General features: G+C 65.7%; 2 protein-coding genes across 3 annotated transcripts in view; one reads left to right on the top strand and one right to left on the bottom strand.

Moving 5' to 3' along the window:
• SND1 (staphylococcal nuclease and tudor domain containing 1) overlaps positions 1 to 20,910 on the bottom strand; it is a 161,364-nt gene that overhangs the window by 12,966 nt on the left and 127,488 nt on the right. The gene's annotated exons all lie outside the window — the stretch shown is intronic.
• Positions 2,485 to 4,484, top strand: LRRC4 (leucine rich repeat containing 4; the record flags this gene model as incomplete). The annotated part of the gene is given in 2 exon segments (XM_082496203.1): positions 2,485 to 4,411; positions 4,414 to 4,484. Coding segments are annotated over 2 exon segments (1,980 nt in total). The 5' UTR covers positions 2,485 to 2,502.

Here is a 20,910-nt window from a genome sequence, read left to right as displayed (position 1 = left end):
TGCCATCAGTGTCCCACCTTGTGCCAGGTCTCAGCCCCGAGTTGGGGGCAGGAGTGCAGCCGGGGGTCCCCTGGTATCAGGCCCTGGGCCACAAGGGGAGGCTGTGGGCCACCAGCCACGGACGGAACCATATCCCCCCCCAACACCACCGCAGAGCCACACTCATCCTCTGCCATCAGTGTCCCACCTTGTGCCAGGTCTCAGCCCTGAGCCTGGGGTGGCGGGGGGGGGGGGGCTACACCCCTGCGGAGCCGCGCCCCCCCCCCAAAACCCCCAAATCACCTTAAAGCCGCCGAGCTGCTCCTTCAGCACCCGTCCATCCATCCATCCGTCCGTCCGTCCGTCCGTCCGCGGCGCTGCTCCCCCCGCCCCCCCCCCAAAGCAGTATCCCCATGGCGGCGTGCGGGCAGGGAGGGAGGAGGAGGAGGAGGAGGAGGGGGAGGAAGGAAGGGCGGGAGGGAGGGAGGAGGAAGAGGAGGAGGAACCCCATCCCGCATCTTCCTCCCGGAGCAACGAAACCCGAAAATAGCTCTTCACCCGCCGCCGCCGCCGCCGCCGCACCGGGACCGGGGTGGTGGGGTGGGGGGGGGGAAAAGGGGGCGGGGGCAAAAAAAGAAAAAAAAAAAAAAAGAAAAAAAAAAAAAAGAGTGTGTGTGTGAGGGGGGGGGGGGAGGGGAGGGGAGGGGGTGCCGGAGCGGCGCCGGGCTCCCGGCACGATGCGTCAGCAGCGGCGGCGGCGGCAGCGATCCATCCGCGCTGCCGCTGAAGGACAAAAGGATGAGAGAGCCGCCTGCGCGGCTGCCGCCCGCACCGCCCGCACCCCCCGCGCCCCCCGCGCCGCCGCCGGGGCTCGGCGGGGCCCGCACGCCCCTTAGCACCGGAGGATGCTCGCCGGCCCCGGGGCCGCCGCCGCCACCGCCACCGCCGCCGCACTGCGCGGGCGGCGCGGCCGCTGAAGGCGACACGCGGGACTCGCAGGAGGGAGGGGGGGACGGGACCCGCCGCCGCCGCCGCCACCCCCCCACCCCCCCCCACGGCGAAGCCACCCGGCGAACGGAGAACGACGACGAGACGGGGCTCTCCCCCCCCCCCCCCCCCGCCCCCCCCTCCTCCTCCTCCTCCTCCTCCTCAACTCAACCCTCACCCCCCCCCCTCCTCCCCCCCCCTCCCCGCCTCGGCCTCTCCCCTCCTCGAATTGGGGGGGTGGGTTTTTTTTGGGGGGTGGGTTTTGGTTTTTTTTTTTTTTTTTTTTCTCCCCCCCCTCCCCTCTCTTTCGGGGGCTTTTAGCTATTTATTTATTTATTTTTGCGGATTTTTAGGAGGGGAAAAAAAAAAAAATTTTTTTTTTTTTTTTGCGCCTTTTTTTGCCTTCGCTTCCCCCCCCCCCTCCTTTTCGTCTTTGCCTTTTTATTTCCTATTTTTATTTCTTGCTTCTATTTTGATTTTAATTTCTTATTCCCATTTTTATTTTAATTTCTTATTTCTGTTTCTATTTTAATTTCCTACATCTATTTTTGGTTTTACTTCTATTTCTGTCTTTATCCTTCATCTTCATCTTCACCTTTTTTTTTTTTTAATCTTTATCGTTACCTTTTTTTATCTTTATCTTTACCTTTTTCTTAATCTTTACCTTTTTTTTTATCTTTATCTTTACCTTTATTTTTATCTTTAGTTTCATCTTTATCTTTATTTTCATCTTTACCGTTATCTCTACCGTCACCTTCATTTTTCTTACTTTTAATTTTTATTTTCATTTTCTCGCCTGAATTTCCATTTTTTTTTTTAATATATATATATATTTTTTTTTTTTTTAAATTTTTTCACACCCCCCCCCCCCCCCGCCGGCCTTTCCCCGGGGGGGGGCCGCCATGCCGGGCCTCCCGGGGCTGCCCCAGGGCCGGCGCTGCCAGGCTCACCCAGGCGGGCTCACCGCGGCGGGGGGCTGCCGGGCCCCCCTTTAGCCGGGCCGGCCCCCCCCCATCCCCCCCCCCCCCCCATCCTGCACCGCAGCCTCCAGGAGCCATTTTGTCTTCCCCCCCCCCACCCCCCCACCCCCCGCACCCCCTTTGCTCAGCGCCGAGCCCCCCCCGGACCCCCCCGCCCCCTCCCCAGGTAGGTACGGCCGCAGAGCGGGGGAGGGAGGGCACCTTTTTCCTTACCCCCCCCCTCCCCCCAACCCATTCTCGCTTTATTTTGGGGGCTAAATTTTCCAATTTTCATTTTTCCTTAAAACACCCCCCCCCTTTCCACCTCCTTCTCCGCGACCCCTCTCCCCCACCACCACCGCGACCACCCCCCCCCCCGCCCCCTCCTCTCGACCCCCCCCCCCACCCCCCGACACCCCCCCTCCCCCCTCTTCTCCGGCCGGCCGGTGGGAGCCGCCGGCGGCGGCGGCGGCGGTTGGGGGGGTGGTGGTGGGGAAAGGGGGGGCCCCCCGAGCCCCCGGTTCTCCTTTTCACGCCGACATCCCCAGACGATGGTGAATGATGAACGCGCCACACCATGAAGCTCTTGTGGCAGGTAACTGTGCACCACCACCACCACCACCACCACCACCGCCACCACCGCCACCGCGCCTGGAGAGCTGCTCTGGTCTCCTACCTGACGGTCCACGCGTGGATTCTATACGTCGCCGCCGCCTCCCCCGGACCCCAGAGCTGCCCCTCCGTCTGCTCCTGCAGTAACCAGTTCAGCAAAGTGGTCTGCACCCGGCGCGGCCTGGCCGCCGTGCCCCCCGGCATCCCCTCCAACACCCGCTATCTCAACCTCATGGAGAACAACATCCAGCTGATCCAGGCGGACACGTTCCGGCACCTGCACCACCTGGAGGTCCTGCAGTTGGGCCGCAACGCCATCCGGCAGATCGAGGTGGGGGCTTTCAACGGCTTGGCCAGCCTCAACACCCTGGAGCTCTTCGACAACTGGTTGACCGTCATCCCCAGCGGGGCCTTCGAGTACCTCTCCAAGCTGCGGGAGCTGTGGCTGAGGAACAACCCCATCGAGAGCATCCCCTCGTACGCCTTCAACCGGGTGCCCTCCCTCATGCGCCTGGACCTGGGCGAGCTGAAGAAGCTGGAGTACATCTCCGAGGGGGCTTTCGAGGGGCTGTACAACCTCAAGTACCTCAACCTGGGGATGTGCAACATCAAGGACATGCCCAACCTGACGCCCTTGGTGGGGCTGGAGGAGCTGGAGATGTCGGGCAATAACTTCCCCGAGATCAAGCCGGGCTCCTTCCACGGGCTCAAGTCCCTCAAGAAGCTCTGGATTATGAACTCGCAGATCAACCTGATCGAGCGCAACGCCTTCGACGACCTGACGGCGCTGGTGGAGCTCAACCTGGCCCACAACAACCTCTCCTCCCTGCCCCACGACCTCTTCGCCCCGCTGCGGTACCTGGTGGAGCTCCACCTGCACCACAACCCCTGGGACTGCGACTGCGACATCCTCTGGCTGTCCTGGTGGCTGCGGGAGTACATCCCCACCAACTCCACCTGCTGCGGGCGCTGCCATGCCCCCCTGCACATGCGGGGCAGGTTCCTGGTGGAGGTGGACCAGACCTCCTTCCAGTGCTCGGCGCCCTTCATCATGGACGCCCCCACGGACCTCAACATCTCCGAGGGGCGGGTGGCCGAGCTCAAGTGTCGGACTCCTTCCATGTCCTCCGTTAGGTGGTTGCTGCCTAACGGCACGGTCCTGAGCCACGCGTCCAGCCACCCGCGCCTCTCCGTCCTCAACGACGGCACCCTCAACTTCTCCCACGTCCTGCTGACGGACACCGGGGTCTACACCTGCATGGTGACCAACGTGGCGGGCAACTCCAACGCCTCGGCCTACCTCAACGTGAGCACGGCCGAGCTCAACACCTCCAACTACAGCTTCTTCACCACCGTCACGGTGGAGACCACCGAGATCTCCCCGGAGGACGTCTCCCCCAAGTTCACCAAGCCCGTGCCCACCACCTCCACGGGCTACCAGCCGGCGTACACCACCACCACCACCGTCCTGGTCCAGACCACGCGGACGCCCAAGCAGGTGGCCGTCCCCACCGCCGACTCCGGCGACAAGACGCAGACCAGCTTGGACGAGGTGATGAAGACCACCAAGATCATCATCGGTTGCTTCGTGGCGGTGACGCTCCTGGCGGCGGCCATGCTCATCGTCTTCTACAAACTCCGCAAGCGACACCAGCAGCGCAGCACCGTGACGGCCGCCCGCACCGTGGAGATCATCCAGGTGGACGAGGACATCCCGGCGGCGGCGAGCGCGGCGAGCGCGGCGAGCGCCGGCGTATCAGGTGAGGGGGCGGTGGTGCTGCCCGCCGTTCACGACCACATGAACTACAACACCTACAAAGCGCCCCACGGCGCCCACTGGACAGAGAACAGTTTGGGCAACTCTCTGCACCCCCCGGGACCACCCTCTCGGACCCCTACATAATCCAGACCCACACCAAGGAGAAAGTCCAGGAAACCCAAATCTGACTTGGTTTTTTTTTTTTTTTTTTTTGGGGGGGGGAGGGGGGTTTGGTTGTTTCGTTTTGTTGTTTGGGTTTTTGGTTTGTTTTTTTTTGGGGGGGGAGGGTGGGGGGCGGGGGGGGCGGAAGGCTTTTTTCTTCCTCCCCTCTCTCTTTTCCTCTCCCCCCACCCCCGAAATGACAAACGCAATAGGATGCACAGAAACTTAAAAAAAAAAACAAAAAACACCCACCGACGACGGAAAAAAAAAAAAAAAAAAATAAAAATTGCAACTTTTGTACAGAGCGGGGGGGGGAGAGACTTTTTTTTTTTTTGGGTTTTTTTGTTTTTTTTTTCCTCTTGTACATGCTTATATATTAAACCTACGGGCTGATGAGAGAAGCAGATTATATTAAAATTTAAAAAAAGAAAAAACTAAAAAAAAAAAAAACCAACCCCAACCTTAAAAAACAAAACAAAACAAACCAACCCCCCCCCAACAAAACCAACCGCAAAGAAACTATTTCCAAACCCGCAGGTTCTATTTAAAAAGAGGGAGAGAGAAGAAAAACGAAGAAAAGTGGAGGGGGGGAAAGAAAATTCCAACGCCAAAAAAAAAAAAAAAAAAACCCAAAGCCAAAAAAAAACCCAACCCCCCAACCACCCCCCCCCCCAAAAAAACCTACAAAAAAGGAAAAAAAAAAAAAAGAAATTTAAAAAAAATTTCAAATTTGCAGACAGCGGAGCGGCGGCGGCAGTGGGGCCCTGCAGTGGGGATTTGGGGGTTTGGGTTTTTTTTTTTTTTTGGGGGGGGGATAATAGGGATGGGAGGGAATGGGGGTGTCAGGGGTTGGGGGGGATGCGGCCGGACCCCCATCCTTGTCCCCCCCCCGCCCCCCCCCCAGCCCCCCTCCGGCGCTGCCCTCGCCGCGGAGCAGGGAGCGGGACGGCGCTGCGCCGAAATCTTCCAAATGCAATAAATAAATATAATTTTGGGGTTTTTTTTTTTTTGGGGGGGGGGTGGATGGGGGAAGGGGTGGGGGGGGCGCGCAGGCTGTGCGCCGGGGGGTGGCCCCCGCGATGTTTTCAAGCAAAAAAAAAAAAACCCAACAAAGAATGATAAAAAACCAAGAAAAGGGGCAAAAAAAAATAATATTCCCCCCCCCCCCCCAAAAAGCAACCCCAACCCCCCCCCAGAGGGGGGTGGGGGTGAGGAGGGGGTGCCCCCCCCCCCCCCCCATTGCACCAACCCCCCGCAGGCCCCGGCGTGCACCGGGCCACCGGCACAGGGCTACGGCTCCTGGGGAGGGGGGGGGGGGGGTTGAATTGGGGGGGGGGACACCCCCCACTCCCCCCCCCCCACCGGGAGACCTGACGTATGATTGTAGACCCCCTGTGATTTTTAAATCCTTTAATTTTAATTATGGGATTTTGGTTTGGTTTTTTTTTTTTTTTTTTGAGGGGGGGTGGGTGGTGTATTCCCCACCCCCCTTTCCTGGGATGGGGGGGGGGGGGGGAGGATGGGGGACCCCCCCCCACTGACCCCCACCCCAAGGGCTGCTCGTGGAATGGGGTGGGGGGGGGTGGGGGGGGAGAAATTAAGGGCTCTGTGGTGGGGGGGGGGCTCAGTCCGGTGATGGGGGGGGGTCACCAGCACCCACGGGGGCTGCTGGGGGGGGGGGGGAGGGGCGGGACAGCAAGTGCCTCGGGGGGGTCCCGAGGGGCTGAGGGGGGGTGGGGAGGTGTCAGGGGGATTGTGTGTGTGTTTTGGGGGGGGGGGGGGGCACAGGCATGATGGGGCAGAGAAGGGGGGGGGGTGTCGTCCTCCCTCCCCCCTCAGCGCTGGAACTACTTAAATTTCTTATTTTAGCTTTAAAAAAAAAAAAACAAAACCAACAAACAAAAAAAAAACATAAAAAAAAAAATAAAAAAAAAAAATGACCGGAGGGTGTCAAATCTGAACGAAAACTGAAAGGGGGGGGGGGGGGGGGCACGGCGGGGGGGGGATAAAGGGGGGGACGGAGCCGCAGAAGTTCTCTCTCCATCGCTCCGTTTCAGCGCCAGAAGGGTCTGAGCGTACGCGGAGAAACCACGAAACGAAACGAAACGAAACGAAACGAAACAAAAAAAAACCCCCAACCAACCCCCCAAATCCCGGAAAAACACCCCAAAATCCCGAGTGTATTTTTGTATTTTAATAAATATTGTTCAAAATTTGTAATGCCGTGTCCCTGAGGGGTTCAAACCGGCGGGTTACGGTGGGGGGGTGGGCTGCCGCTATGTCCCCCCCATCCTCCCCTCCCCCCCCCCCCCCACCGCTTTTTAAAATTATTATTATTTTTGGTTTTGGGCAATTTTTTTTTTGGTGTGTCTTTCTGCAAAAAAATCAAAAAAATCCCAAGGGGGGGGGGGGGAGGGAAATGGAGGGAGGGAGACGGGGGGGGTGGGGGGGGCTTAATTTTTTTTTTTTTTTTTTTTTGGGGGAGGGGGAACGTGGTGTGAGCGGGGACGGAGCATCGCTGGGGGGGGGTGGGGGGGGTCCCACAGTGGGGGGGGGGGACACCCCCGGCGTCACCCGCTTTTGGGTGGGCACTCGGGTAGAGATGGCAGTGGGACACACACCCCCCCCCCCCCCGGGGGGGTCCTTTGGGGTGGGGGTCACACCCCTCCCCCCCCCCCCCCCTTCTGTGATTTATGGGTTCCCCAACTGGAAATTCTTAATTGGGGGCAAAGGGGGGGGGGGCAATGGTGGGAGTGAATGAGGGGCGCTCCGAGGGTCGGGCAGGGGAGGGGGGGGCAAGATGACACCCCCCACCCCCCCCACCCCCCGGCACAGCGGTGGGGGACAGCGGGGACCCCCGGGTGACGGTGGTGGGGTCATGGGGTGTCCCGGGTGCTGGTGACAGGGACACGGGGACACCCATTGCTGGTGGTGGGGTCACAGGGACCCCCGGGTGACGGTGACAGGGACACAGGGTGCCCTGGGTGACGGTGACAGGGACCCCCGGTGGCAGTGGTGGGGTCATGGGGACCCCCGGGTGACGGTGACAGGGACACAGGGTGCCCTGGGTGACGGTGACAGGGACCCCCGGTGGCAGTGGTGGGGTCATGGGGACCCCCGGGTGACGGTGACAGGGACACAGGGTGCCCTGGGTGACGGTGACAGGGACCCCCGGTGGCAGTGGTGGGGTCATGGGGACCCCCGGGTGACGGTGACAGGGACATGGGGACCCCCAGTGCCAGTGGTGGGGTCATGGGGACCCCCGGGTGCCGGTGACAGGGACATGGGGACCCCCAGTGCCAGTGGTGGGGTCACAGGGACCCCCGGGTGCCGGTGACAGGGACATGGGGTGCCCTGGGTGATGGTGACAGGGACCTCTGGTGGCAGTGGTGGGGTCACAGGGACATGGGGACCCCAGTGGCAGTGGTGGGGTCATGGGGACCCCCGAGTGACGGTGACAGGGACATGGGGACCCCAGTGGCAGTGGTGGGGTCATGGGGACCCCCGAGTGACGGTGACAGGGACATGGGGACCCCCAGTGCCAGTGGTGGGGTCATGGGGACCCCCGAGTGACGGTGACAGGGACACAGGGTGCCCTGGGTGACGGTGACAGGGACCCCCGGTGGCAGTGGTGGGGTCATGGGGACCCCCGGGTGACGGTGACAGGGACACAGGGTGCCCTGGGTGACGGTGACAGGGACCCCCGGTGGCAGTGGTGGGGTCATGGGGACCCCCGGGTGACGGTGACAGGGACATGGGGACCCCCAGTGCCAGTGGTGGGGTCATGGGGACCCCCGGGTGCCGGTGACAGGGACATGGGGACCCCCAGTGCCAGTGGTGGGGTCATGGGGACCCCCGGGTGCCGGTGACAGGGACATGGGGTGCCCTGGGTGATGGTGACAGGGACCTCTGGTGGCAGTGGTGGGGTCACAGGGACATGGGGACCCCAGTGGCAGTGGTGGGGTCATGGGGACCCCCGAGTGACGGTGACAGGGACATGGGGACCCCAGTGGCAGTGGTGGGGTCATGGGGACCCCCGAGTGACGGTGACAGGGACATGGGGACCCCCAGTGCCAGTGGTGGGGTCATGGGGACCCCCGAGTGACGGTGACAGGGACACAGGGTGCCCTGGGTGACGGTGACAGGGACCCCCGGTGGCAGTGGTGGGGTCATGGGGACCCCCGGGTGACGGTGACAGGGACACAGGGTGCCCTGGGTGACGGTGACAGGGACCCCCGGTGGCAGTGGTGGGGTCATGGGGACCCCCGGGTGACGGTGACAGGGACATGGGGACCCCCAGTGCCAGTGGTGGGGTCATGGGGACCCCCGGGTGCCGGTGACAGGGACATGGGGACCCCCAGTGCCAGTGGTGGGGTCATGGGGACCCCCGGGTGCCGGTGACAGGGACATGGGGTGCCCTGGGTGATGGTGACAGGGACCTCTGGTGGCAGTGGTGGGGTCACAGGGACATGGGGACCCCAGTGGCAGTGGTGGGGTCATGGGGACCCCCGAGTGACGGTGACAGGGACATGGGGACCCCAGTGGCAGTGGTGGGGTCATGGGGACCCCCGGGTGACGGTGACAGGGACATGGGGACCCCCAGTGCCAGTGGTGGGGTCATGGGGACCCCCAGGTGATGGTGACAGGGACATGGGGACCCCCAGTGGCAGTGGTGGGGTCATGGGGACCCCCGGGTGACGGTGACAGGGACATGGGGACCCCCGGTGCCAGCGGGGTCCCCGAGGTGCCCCCCCCTCCCCCCGCTTGTGGCAGTGCCGGGGTGACAGTGACACCGGGGCTCATGGGGGGGAGAGGGGGGGTGACAGCGCCACCCTTACGCCGTCCCCGTGTCCCCCTGTGGCACCGGGGGCAGAACGGGGGACCCCCGGGGACCCCCCGGCGCAGAGCGGGGACGCCGAGGGGAGGAGACCCCCGCGGCACACGGCTTCACCGTGCCCAGCCGGCGCGGGGCCGGGGTGGGGGCTCCCACCCCCCGGGATTTTAGGGGGGTTCTTTGTTTGTCCCCCTATTTTTGCTCCCCCCCCCCCTTTTTTTTTTTTAATTTTTTTTTGGGGGGTGAAATCCGGGGAAGTTTCGCTCAAAACACACGTGGGGTTTTTCTCGGTGTCGGCGTTTTTTCCGCTACCGCGACCACCACTCCTCCTCTTCCTCACGCCGGCTTTGCTGGGGGGGGGCGGGGGGGGGGCCTTCCTCCCTTCCCCCCCTCCTCCTGCACCCCCACACTCCTCCTCGCCCCCCCCCCCCCCACCACCACGGGGGGGGTGTTAATTTGCACCTTAAATTCGAGCACCCCCATAAATCATCGCCCCACCCGACCTAAAAATGGGCGGGGGGGGTGATGGGGGGGGTGATGGGGGGGGGTGATGGGGGGGGGTGATGGGGGGGAGGTGATGGGGGGGTGATGGGGGGGGGTGATGGGGGGGTGATGGGGGGCTGGGAGATGGGGGGGTGATGGGGGGGTGATGGGGGGGGTGATGGGGGGGTGATGGGGGGGGTGATGGGGGGGAGGTGATGGGGGGGGTGATGGGGGGGGTGATGGGGGGGTGATGGGGGGGTGATGGGGGGGGTGATGGGGGGGGTGGGAGATGGGGGGGTGGGTGATGGGGGGGAGGTGATGGGGGGCTGCCGAGGGATGGGAGGGGGTGCGATGCATCGGGTGCAGCGCTGCAGCATGATTGGGGGGTGCAGTGAGAGGGGGGGGTGCGGTGTGATCAGGCTCAGGGGGGTGACAGTGCAGGGGGTGACAGTGTGGGGGGTGGCAGTGTGGGGGGTGACAGTGTGGGGGGTGGCAGTACAGGGGGTGACAGTGCGGGGGGTGACAGTACAGGGGGTGACAGTACAGGCAAGGGGTGACAGTGCAGGGGGTGGAAGTGAGGGGGGTGACAGTGCGGGGGGTGACAGTGTGGGGGGTGGCAGTGCAGGGGGTGACAGTACAGGGGGTGACAGTGCGGGGGGTGACAGTGCGGGGGGTGGCAGTGCAGGGGGTGACAGTACAGGCAAGGGGTGACAGTGCAGGGGGTGGAAGTGAGGGGGGTGGCAGTACAGGGGGTGACAGTGCAGGGGGTGACAGTACAGGGGGTGACAGTGCGGGGGGTGACAGTGTGGGGGGTGACAGTGCGGGGGGTGACAGTGCGGGGGGTGGCAGTGCAGGGGGTGACAGTACAGGCAAAGGGTGACAGTGCGGGGGGTGGCAATGTGGGGGGGTGACAGTGTGGGGGGTGACAGTACAGGGGGTGACAGTGCAGGGGGTGGAAGTGAGGGGGGTGACAGTGCAGGGGGTGACAGTACAGGGGGTGACAGTGCAGGGGGTGGCAGTGTGGGGGTGGCAGTGCGGGGGGTGGGGGCAGGGGCTGAGGGCCGCAGGGACAGAGGGGACAGGGGAAGGTGGCAGTGCCACACGAGGGACAGGCGCCCACCCTGCGACATGCGCGGCGGCAGGAGGAGCGGAGCCCGCCATGGGCGGCGATGCCAGGCGCGGTGACACCAGGCGCGGTGACACCAGGCGCGGTGACGCCAGGCCTGGTCCCGTGTCCCCCCCCCCCCCCTGCACACGCCATCGCCCACCCCCGGCATTGGGATTTTTGGGTTGAAACGGGACATTTCAGCTGCCGCTCGCTGCCCACAACCCCGCGAGGCCGTGCCGGGCCCTGGCCCGCGCCGAACCCCGCCGGTGCATGGCGCTGCCCCCCCCCCGGCAAAGCGCCCCATCCCGGGGGGTTTAATGAGGAAAACACCCCGGAGCGGAGCGGGGGCCGCGCGGCAGCTGCAGCATCCCGTGATTAAAACCTATAGGCTCGTTAAGGATAATTTCTATGGCAACACCGCCGGCGGGTACCGGCCTCTACGCCGGCACGTGCCGAGAGGTGCCGACATCCCAAGAACCCGGTGGGGCACCCCATGGCGCGGCGACCGGGGGTCCCCGCCGGCCCCCGCCTCCCCTGGCCGGGGTGGGCGCAGGTCGGGGGGCTCGGCCGGTGTTGGGGGGGGGGACGGACGGACGGACACGGCGCTGCGGTGCCGGGGGTTTTCTTTCCCCACCGGCACACGGCGGCGGGTTTCGGCAAGAGCAGCTCGGTAATTAGCCGCCGCGCTCGGGCGAAGGCAAATATTTACGAAGTCAGAATATGCACTTTCAGGAAAAAAGCAAATGTCACAGCAGCCGCCCAGAAACCCCCCCGCGGCGGTGGGGACGGAGATGGGGGGGGGGATGGGTGCTCCCCGCACCCCCCCCCGGCGGCTGCGGCGTGGGGACGCGGTGGGACGCGGCAGGAGGGTCCCGCCAGCGCGTTGAGCGGCCACCCAGCCCCCCCGCCACGGCACCGCGGTGGCACCCCCCCCCGTGTGTGTGTGGGGGGGGTGTCCCGCATCGCTCCGGTGTCACCGGGCGGCCGTGCCGGGACCATGCCCGCCGCGGCAGGCGGCCCCGTTACGGCGGCGTGGGCTCCCAGCCGCTCGGCACGCAACCCGACGGGGGGGGCTCCCGTTAATTATTCTTATTGCTGCGGTTATTTTTGGCTCCGGTGCCGCAGATGGGGGTTGGTGGGGTTTGGTCGGGTTTTTATTTTTGCAGCTCGGCGGGTTGGCGGCGGCGGCGGCGGCGGTGGCGTGCCGTAAGGCGCCCCGTGAGCCGGTTGGGCCTGGCGGGGTTCGGATGCTCTCGGAGGAGGGAGGCGACACGCCGGGCACGCTGGAGATGTAACGACCGATAATTTAAGGCTTCGGTCCATCGGAGCACGGGAAAAAGCGCGGATGGGTTTCAGGCCGGGGAAAATTCCGCAGATGCGGCGATTTGCCGGTAATCCCCGAGGATCAAGCAGCTCCTGCCGGGATCGGTGCGGCGGCCGCCCCCATGGCACAGCATTGCCGGGGTGCCGAGAGGGAGCGTATCACCCCCCCCCCCATCACCTGCCCGAGCTGGGGGGGGGCACCTCAGCACCCCGCTCGCACCGCGGTGGCACGGCGGGGGCCCTGTGCGGGTGGCTGCGGCACGTGCGGCTACCGATGCCGGCACGCCGGCGGCACGGGTTAGGCGAGCGCAGGGCCGTGAGCCATCGATCCTCCCCCGGCATCACCGGCGGCACCGCGGCCGCTGCCAGCCCCAGCCTCCCCCTGCCCAAACCGAGCCGGGGCGGTTAGTCACCGGGCCGCCGGCTTCACCGGGCCGGTGAGTCAGCAGCAGCCGGAGCCGCCGGGTTAAAAATATACCCTCAGCCTCCCGGCAGGGAAGGGGATGGGGAGCAATTGGGCTGCTCACCCCCCCCAACCCCGGCACGGGTGTCCCCTCCCTGGGTGGCACACATGTCCCCAGGCCACCACGGGAGCCTCGGGGACCCCCACCGGGACCCCCACCCCATCTCCGCGTGGTGGCTCCAGGTGGTGCGTCCCTGCGTCCCCGCATCCCCCCAGCCCTGCATCGCATCCCTGCATCACATCCCTGCATCCCCACATCCCCACATCCCTGCGTCTCATCCCTGCACCCCCACATCTCTGCATCCCTGCATTCCTGCTTCCCCGCATCCCCCCAGCCCTGCATCCCCACATCCCCACATCTCATCCCTGTATCCCCACATCTCCGCATCCCTGCATCCCTGCATCTCATCCCCGCATCCCTGCATCCCCACATCCCTGCATCCCCACATCCCTGCATCCCCGCATTCCTGCATCTCATTCCCGCATCCCTGCATCCCCGCATCCCTGCATCCCTGCATCCCTGCATTCCTGCATCCCTGCATCCCCGCATCCCTGCATCCCCGCATTCCTGCATCTCATTCCCGCATCCCTGCATCCCCGCATCCCTGCATCCCTGCATCCCTGCATTCCTGCATCCCTGCATCCCCGCATCCCTGCATCCCCGCATCCCTGCATCTCATCCCCGCATCCCTGCATCCCCACATCCCTGCATCCCCGCATTCCTGCATCTCATTCCCGCATCCCTGCATCCCCGCATCCCTGCATCCCTGCATTCCTGCATCCCCACATCCCTGCATCCCCGCATCCCTGCATCTCATCCCTGCATTCCTGCATCCTCCCAGCCCTGCATCCCCACATCCCCACATCCCTGCATCTCATCCCTGCATCCCCGCATCCCCCATCCCTGCATCCCCCTATCCCCGCATCCCTGCAGCCCCCCCGGGGCCACCCCCGTCCCCATGGGGCAGACGGCAGCAGGAGGAGGCGGTGGCTCCCCGGGGACCCCCGTGCCATCCCTGCTCCGTCCCCCTCCGCCGGCAGCCGAATTCACCGGGGTACGGCAGTGCCCGGCAGCGCGTCCCCCGTCCTCGCCCGGCGTGACATCGCGGCAGCACCTCCCTGCACGGCAGAGCCCCCCGAAACATCCCACTTCTGGGGGGGTGAGGGGAGCCGACACCCCACGGCCGACACGGGGAGCTCGGCCGGGAGGAGGAGGAGGATGAGCAACGGCGGTGGAGGAAGGCGGGTGGGTGAGTTGGCCGAGGGCAGACAGACAGACAGACGGACGGACGGACGTCCTTGTCAAGAATAAAAATACCCCAAAGCAGAGCGGCAGCCGGCAGCGCCGCGACACGCTGCCGCCGCTCCCCTCCGGCTGCTGGCCACGCACAGCACCGTTCCCGGCTCCACCAGGGCCGGTGGGGAAACTGAGGCACGGCCAGCGCCGCCCACCGCAGCCGCCGTGCCGTACCCCAGCTCCCACGGCAGCAATGGGGGGGGGGCTGAGCACCATCCCACTCTCCCCTCTCCTCCCCGGCCGCACCGCGGGGCTGTGCTGGTACCGGCACCGGTTGAGCCGCCACCGCAGCCGTGTGCCCCCCCGGCCCCGAGCCTGAACTGCGGACTGCGGCACGCGGGTTTTATAAAGGGGGAGAGGATTTTATGTGCCGTTCCCCCGCCCCAAGTCATTAGGATTGCAGCACGGGCCTATTTGCATAAACAGATTAGCAACTGCCGGGGCTGATTTGCATAACACGCCGCACCCCGTCGTCCCCCCACCACCACCTAATTGGCTTTAACGGGTTGGAACCTCCGAAATTGGGTTAACGCCGAAGCGGGTCAGTTGGATGGCGCGGTGCCGCTGGCGATGGCAGTGGGAAAACCCAGGATGGAGCGCGGCGGCGGCGGTGGTGGTGGCGGCTGGTGGGGTTCGGTGTGCCGGCGCGGTGTGACAGCGGCTCTCCAAAATCTCCGCCGCGACGTCCCCGGGCAGCACGCCGGCTGCCGCGTGGCCTCCTCGCCGCGGCCACGTGCCGGCTGCCGCCGTCCGGCTCCTGGAGGTGGAGCGCATCAGTGCCAGGCGAGCGGCCCCCACGTTGTGCCGGTAAAGCCCCCGGCGGGAGCCGGCGGATGGCCGGTGCCGCCGGATCGACGCAAAATAGTCTGCACCGTGGGGAAAGCCGGCAGCCCGGCCGACGTAATTAAATCGGGCACCTTGTCAAAATAAGGCTGCTCGGCCGCACAACATGAGCACCGGGGGGGGGGAAAGGGGTGGGATGAGGATGCGGCAAGCCGGCAACCGGCCCCGGTGCTGCCGCGGCGCAGGTGATGGCAGCCGCTGAGCTCTCCTGTCCAACGCCCGGCATCCCGGAGCATCCCGCCCCGTGCCACGCTCCGTCCCCAGGAGGTGACAGAGGTGGCGCGGCCGCCCCTCGGGCCACGGCAACCTGCTGCGCCGTGCCGGGATGTGGCATTCAAAGGCAGGAGGTGGCGGTGGGGGCTCCGGCATCACCAAGGGGGGGGTTCAACAGCTTTGGCTGCCCAGAATGGCTCGTCCCCACCAGGGCAGGAGAGCTGCCGCCGAGGGGGGGGGGGGCGGGTTTTGCCACAGGTTCCATAACCGGGACTGTCTGTGGGATGCCGATGTGTCCCCGGGGAGCGCGGTGGGAGGAACCGAGGGGATGAGACACGGAGCTGCTGGAGCGGGGCCAGAGGGGGCCCCGGAGCTGCTGGGAGGGCTGGAGCCCCTCTGCTGGGAGGACAGGCTGGGAGAGGTGGGGGGTCAGCCTGGAGAAGAGAAGGCTCCGGGGAGACCTCCGAGCCCCTTCCAGTGCCTAAAGGGGCTCCGGGAGAGCTGGGGAGGGACTCTGGGTCAGGGAGGGGAGCGATGGGACGAGGGGGAACGGTTTGACACTGACAGAGGGGACACTGAGATGAGATCTGAGGAAAAAGTTCTTCTCTGTGCAGGCGGTGAGCCCCCGGCGCAGGGTGCCCCGAGAAGCTGTGGCTGCCCCATCCCTGGGGGTGGTCAAGGCCGGGTTGGACGGGGCTGGGAGCGACCTGGGCTGGGGGGGGGGTGTCGGGGACTCGATGGCATTTAACAGTCCCCCCCCCCCCAAACAAACCGCTCTGTGACTCTATGATGCTCAGAGAGGCGCTCGGGAAGATGCTCAGTGAGACGCTCTCCCGCTCCTCACCCCGTGGTCCTCCGCCCCCTTTTTTTCTCCGAAGCTCCAGCGAGGACTGAGGGCTGAGACCCTCTGGCAAAGGTCCGTTTCGTTTTTAACGAGCTCTGCCAGTGCCCTCCAGGAGCTGCTTCTCCTGGAGGACTCGGGCTCCCCGCGGCACAGGGCTCGGCAGCGCCGGCGGCAGGCAGGGACCAGCACCGGCCCCGTGGCACGAAGCGGGCAGGGAGGGAGGGAGGCAGAGCCGCGGCCTCCAGGGCTCCCGCAAAGTGCTGACACAGCAGCCGGAGCCTCTAATTAAACCCATAATGATAAAGGAAAAATGTGGGCTACAAGGCAATCAATAAGGGAACACCAACCCCCCCCCCCCTCCTCCCGCCGGGGTTGGGATGCTCGTGCAGCGTCGGGACGCTCGGAGCGGGATTAGGAATTAATTCCCCGCGGGGTCCAGCCCCACACGTGGCTTTGCGGGGGGGGGGCACAACACGAGCAGCAGTGAGGATTTCGTGGTGGACACCCGGGCGCTGCCCGTGGCTTTGCTCTCCACCACCGAAGGGGGAAGCGACCCCCTGTCTGTCCCCCCCCAGAGGTCCTGCTGGAGCCCTACAATTTATTTTGGGGGTGGGGGGAATGGGGATGTTCGTGGGAGGGGACCCCCATCCCGGGGCGTGCCGGTGGCTGCTGCATCCCTGCGGGATGGGTGTGCTGCACCGGGGGGTGCCGGGTACCGGGGATGGGGAGGGACCCCCCCCGGGTACCGGGGATGGGGACAGACCCCCCCCTCCCCGGCGCACACACCCGCCCGCCCCAAGCCACCAGCAGTCGTTAAGCCCCATCATCGCCCGCTCATAACGAAGTGGGCGGCCGCGGGGTGCCGGCGGCTGCGTGCCCAGCGTGCCCCCGGGTGCCGTAAAGGAATAAATCCGCCATTCCACCTAATGGATTGTATATAATGGCTCGGGGAGGTCACCGAAGGGAGCAGTATCGTTAACAGCACAGAATAATTCCTCTCCTCTCAGCCACGTCCTCCGCACCAGCCCTGGGAAGTCTCAGGCCGAGCCGTGTGCCGTGCCGGATTGGCGCCGGATCATCCGGCAACACCGTCCTGGGTGGCTTTGCCAGCTGAGCCGAGCGTTGTGCCCTGGGATTTTCGTGGGCGTCAGTGCTTGGGGCATCCCCAGCGTGTCTGCAAGGTGCTGGCACTGCGGGTGGCACGGCACGGCACCATGGCACGGCACCGTGGCACGGCACAGCACGGCACCATGGCACGGCACCATGGCACGGCACCGTGGCACAGCACAGCATCATGGCACGGCACTGTGGCATGGCACAGCACGGCATCATGGCACGGCACCATGGCACAGCACAGCCCTGTGCCAGTGTGGCTTTCCAGCTCTGCTGGTGTGAGCGGGGCCGGAGGTGCCTCGTACCGCGGCATCACGCCGTCCCGGCTTGGGGAGGCCATGGAAACACGCCAGCGGTGACCCAGCACCGCGCCGGCGCCGGAGGGGGGGTGACACACAGCCTGCGCGCCCGCCGCGCCTTTGGGGACGGGGTGAGAATGCGCACAGCGCCCGGTGCCATCGCCTGCCACCCCCCTACTGGGGACACCCCGAGGGGCCAAACCCCCTCCTTGGAGCTTCGTCCCCCGCCGGCTCCGCCACGTCACCTCCCGTCCCCCACTGCAGACCCCGTGCTGGACGCGCACGAGCGCAGGAGGCGAGGGAAAAAATAAAAAAAAAATTAGAAAAAAAAAAAAAGGGGGGGAATAAAATAAAATAAAATAAAATGGCTCTTTTCCGCTCCCTTCCCGGAGGAACTCGGGCATTTAGCCGAGGAGTGGAAAAGCCCGGTGACCCGGCACGCGCCGGCGGCCGCGACTGCCGAGAAAACCCTTCAAGGGGCCGGGGGGGCCGCGGGCAGCGGCGGTGGCCGATGGAAGATGTGGCTTTGCCCACACTGGGTTGTGTGTCTGTGTGTGTCTGTGTGTGTCTGTGTGTGTGTGTGTGTGTGCGGGGAGGGGGCGGGTGGGGAATGAGCCAAACGCCGTCCCCGCTCTAAAAATATATAGGTCTGACCCTGTTCTAAAAATTCCCGCTCGGCACCCGCCGCTGGCAGCGACACCGGCACCGCGCTGCGGCTCCGCCGGCCGGAACGGCTCCCGCTGCACTGCCCCGCTGCACACCGCCGCGCTGCAACCAGGGCCGGGGGCTGGGGGGGCTGCGGGGGGTGGGGGGGGATGGCACAGGCTGGGGGGGCCGCAGGGGCTGGGGGGGCTGCGGGGGGTGGGGGGGCTGCAGGGGGTGGCACAGGCTGGGGGGGGCTGCAGGGGGGGGGTCTGCAGGGTCTGGGGGGGCTGGCAGAGGGCGGGGGGGCTGGCAATAACTGGCAGGAGGTGGCAGGGGCTGGGGGGGCTGCTGGCAGGGGGGGGCAGAGATGGGGGGGTGGGTACAGGCAGCAGAGCACACGCAGCGTGTGGCACAGGGGACTTTTTGGGCCCATTTCCCACGATTACAGCACCAGAGGGGGGTTTGCGGGGGATGGGGGGGGGGGGACTGGAGCTGTGACCCCCCCCCCAGCTCCCCACTGGGCAGCCCCGTCCGCCGGCCAAACTGGTCGGCGATGCATGGACGGAGGGAGGATGGGAGATGTCCCCATCATCCGGTTGCCGTGGAAACCAAAGGGCATCACCCCCCAGGGACCCTCTGTGCAACACCCTGGGGGGGACACCCCCCCCCCCCCAACTCTCCGGGCAAGCGGCAGGGGCGGCACCCACCCCTGCACCCCGGGGGGGGGGGTTGTCACCCCATCCCCACGGCCCCCCCAGGAGGGGGCTGCCACGGTACGTGTCCCCCATCATCTCTGGGGACAACCGGGTGGCCACCAAACCCCGGAGGCAGCACCGCGCGGGGCGATGGGGACAGCGTGGTGGGAGCCACCCAGGGCGAACCCAAAATGAAGGTCCCCGTCGTGCCCCCCTCCCCCCCCCCCCCGGGTCCCCGGCAGCTCCCCGGGACGGCGGCACCTTAAATCCTCCTGATTTATTCCAACCACCCAATTTTGCCGCCGTCCTCAGAGTGGGGATTAAGCCACCGCCGTCTCGGGGCACTCGGCTGCTGCGCCCTGGGGGGGGGGGGCAAGGTGGAATTTGGGGGTCCCTCCATCCAACGGCCCCCGCGGCAGAGGGGTTCGGGCAGCCCCCCCGCCCCGCTGCCGGCCCCGCACCGCGCACACCTCACCCCGGCTCTGCGGGATGTCCCCGGGGGATGTGTGTGTCCCCCCCGATCCCCCCCCAGAGCTCCCCCCCAAACACCCCGGCTGCGCCCCGAAAGGCAGAGCCGGCGGCGTGGGGCTCGTCCTGCCCTCGCCCCGGTTCGGTGCCCGACGCCTCTGGGCTGTGCCGCGCTGTGCAAACCGGCGTGAGCCAAACCAGCCCCCCCCATCTGTCCCCCGGGGACCCCCGGCGCCATGAACCGCGGCAGCGTGGCCATGGGGGACCCGCAGCCGTGCCCCTCAGGCTTAACCGCCCCGGTGCTGCCGGCATCGCCCTCCTCCCCGGGGCTGGCAATGCCCGGCACAACCGGGAGGTGCGGAGACAGCCGCAGAAGTCGCCGCCGTGTGCCGACCAGGGGCTGCCTGCTCTGGGGGGGGGCCCACAAGAGCCAGCGGGAGCATGGACCCCCCCGCCCCCCATCCCTCCCCGGTGCCTGCCAACGCCGAGAGCCGGCTCGGCTCAGCCCGGGCAGCGGCGAGCCGGCAGCTGCGGCTTTGTTAGAGCCCCCATCGAAATTCCACGTGCGTCCGGGCCAGATGGGGCGAAATCACTGACGGGGTCGACGCAGGAAGGAGAAACGCAGCCGGAGGGGGGTGTGTGTGTGGGGGGGGGTGGGGAACAGCGAAGGCGTGGGGGGGGGGGGGCAGGCACCCCAGGCTGTGCCATCCCGGCTGCCGGCGGCACCCCCAGTGCCGGCGTGCCGGACCCCGGGGCAGCCGCCCTCCCCGCGGGGCTGGGAGGTGCTGGGGGGGCTGCGAAAGCCACGGGGGCGGAGGGGAGAGGTGGGCAGGACACCCCCCCAGCAGCGCGGGCAGGCGGGCGAGCAAGTGTAATGGGATGTGACAGGCCCTGGCTGGTGCCGGGCGGCGAGCGCCGGCTGCGCCGGAGCCTCCAGGATGCGCTAAGGAAGCAGCGCCGTGCCCCTGGGACGCGGGTCAGCGGTTTACAGCAGCCGGCTGCGCGCCGCGAGATGCCGAGGAGGGACGGAGATGCCCGCCGCGTCCCCGCGTCCCCACGTCCCCATGTCCCCGCGTCCCCATGTCCTCACACCCACCGACCTGTGGCATTGCGGGTGGGCGCAGGATCTCACCGACCCCCCCAGCCGGCTGCACTGCCCTGCACCCGCAGCCGCATCTGCATCCGCGCCCACATCTGCATCCATGGCCACATCTGCACCCACAGCCGCATCTGCATCCGCGCCCACATCTGCATCCATGGCCACATCTGCACCCACAGCCGCATCTGCATCCGCGCCCACATCTGCATCCATGGCCACATCTGTGTCTGCAGCCACATCTGCATCCGCATCCACAGCTGCATCCGTGTCCACATCTGTGTCTGCAGCCACATCTGCATCTGTGGCCACAGCTGCATCCATGCGCACATCTGTGTCTGCAGCTACATCTGCATCCGCTTTCATATCTGCATCCGTGCCCACATCTGCATCCATGCCCACATCTGTGTCTGCAGCCACATCTGCATCCACATCCACAGCTGCATCCGTGTCCACATCTGTGTCTGCAGCCACATCTGCATCTGCACCTACATCTGCATCCGTGCCCACATCTGCATCCCTGCCCACATCTGTGTCTGCAGCCACATCTGCAGCCTCATCCACAGCTGCGTCCATGCCCACAGCTGTACCCGCATCTACAGATGCATCTGTGCCCACATCTGCATCCACACTCACATCTGCATCTGTGCCCACAGCTGCATCTGCGCCCACAGCTGCATCCACAGCTGCATCCGCATCCACAGCTGCATCCGCACCCACATCATGGG

This window comes from Vanellus vanellus, assembly GCF_965231255.1.
Source record: "Vanellus vanellus genome assembly, chromosome: 1".
Lineage (NCBI taxonomy): Eukaryota > Metazoa > Chordata > Aves > Charadriiformes > Charadriidae > Vanellus > Vanellus vanellus.
The sequence above is the reverse complement of the archived record's forward strand: the minus strand, read 5'-3'. Positions and strand labels throughout refer to the sequence as shown.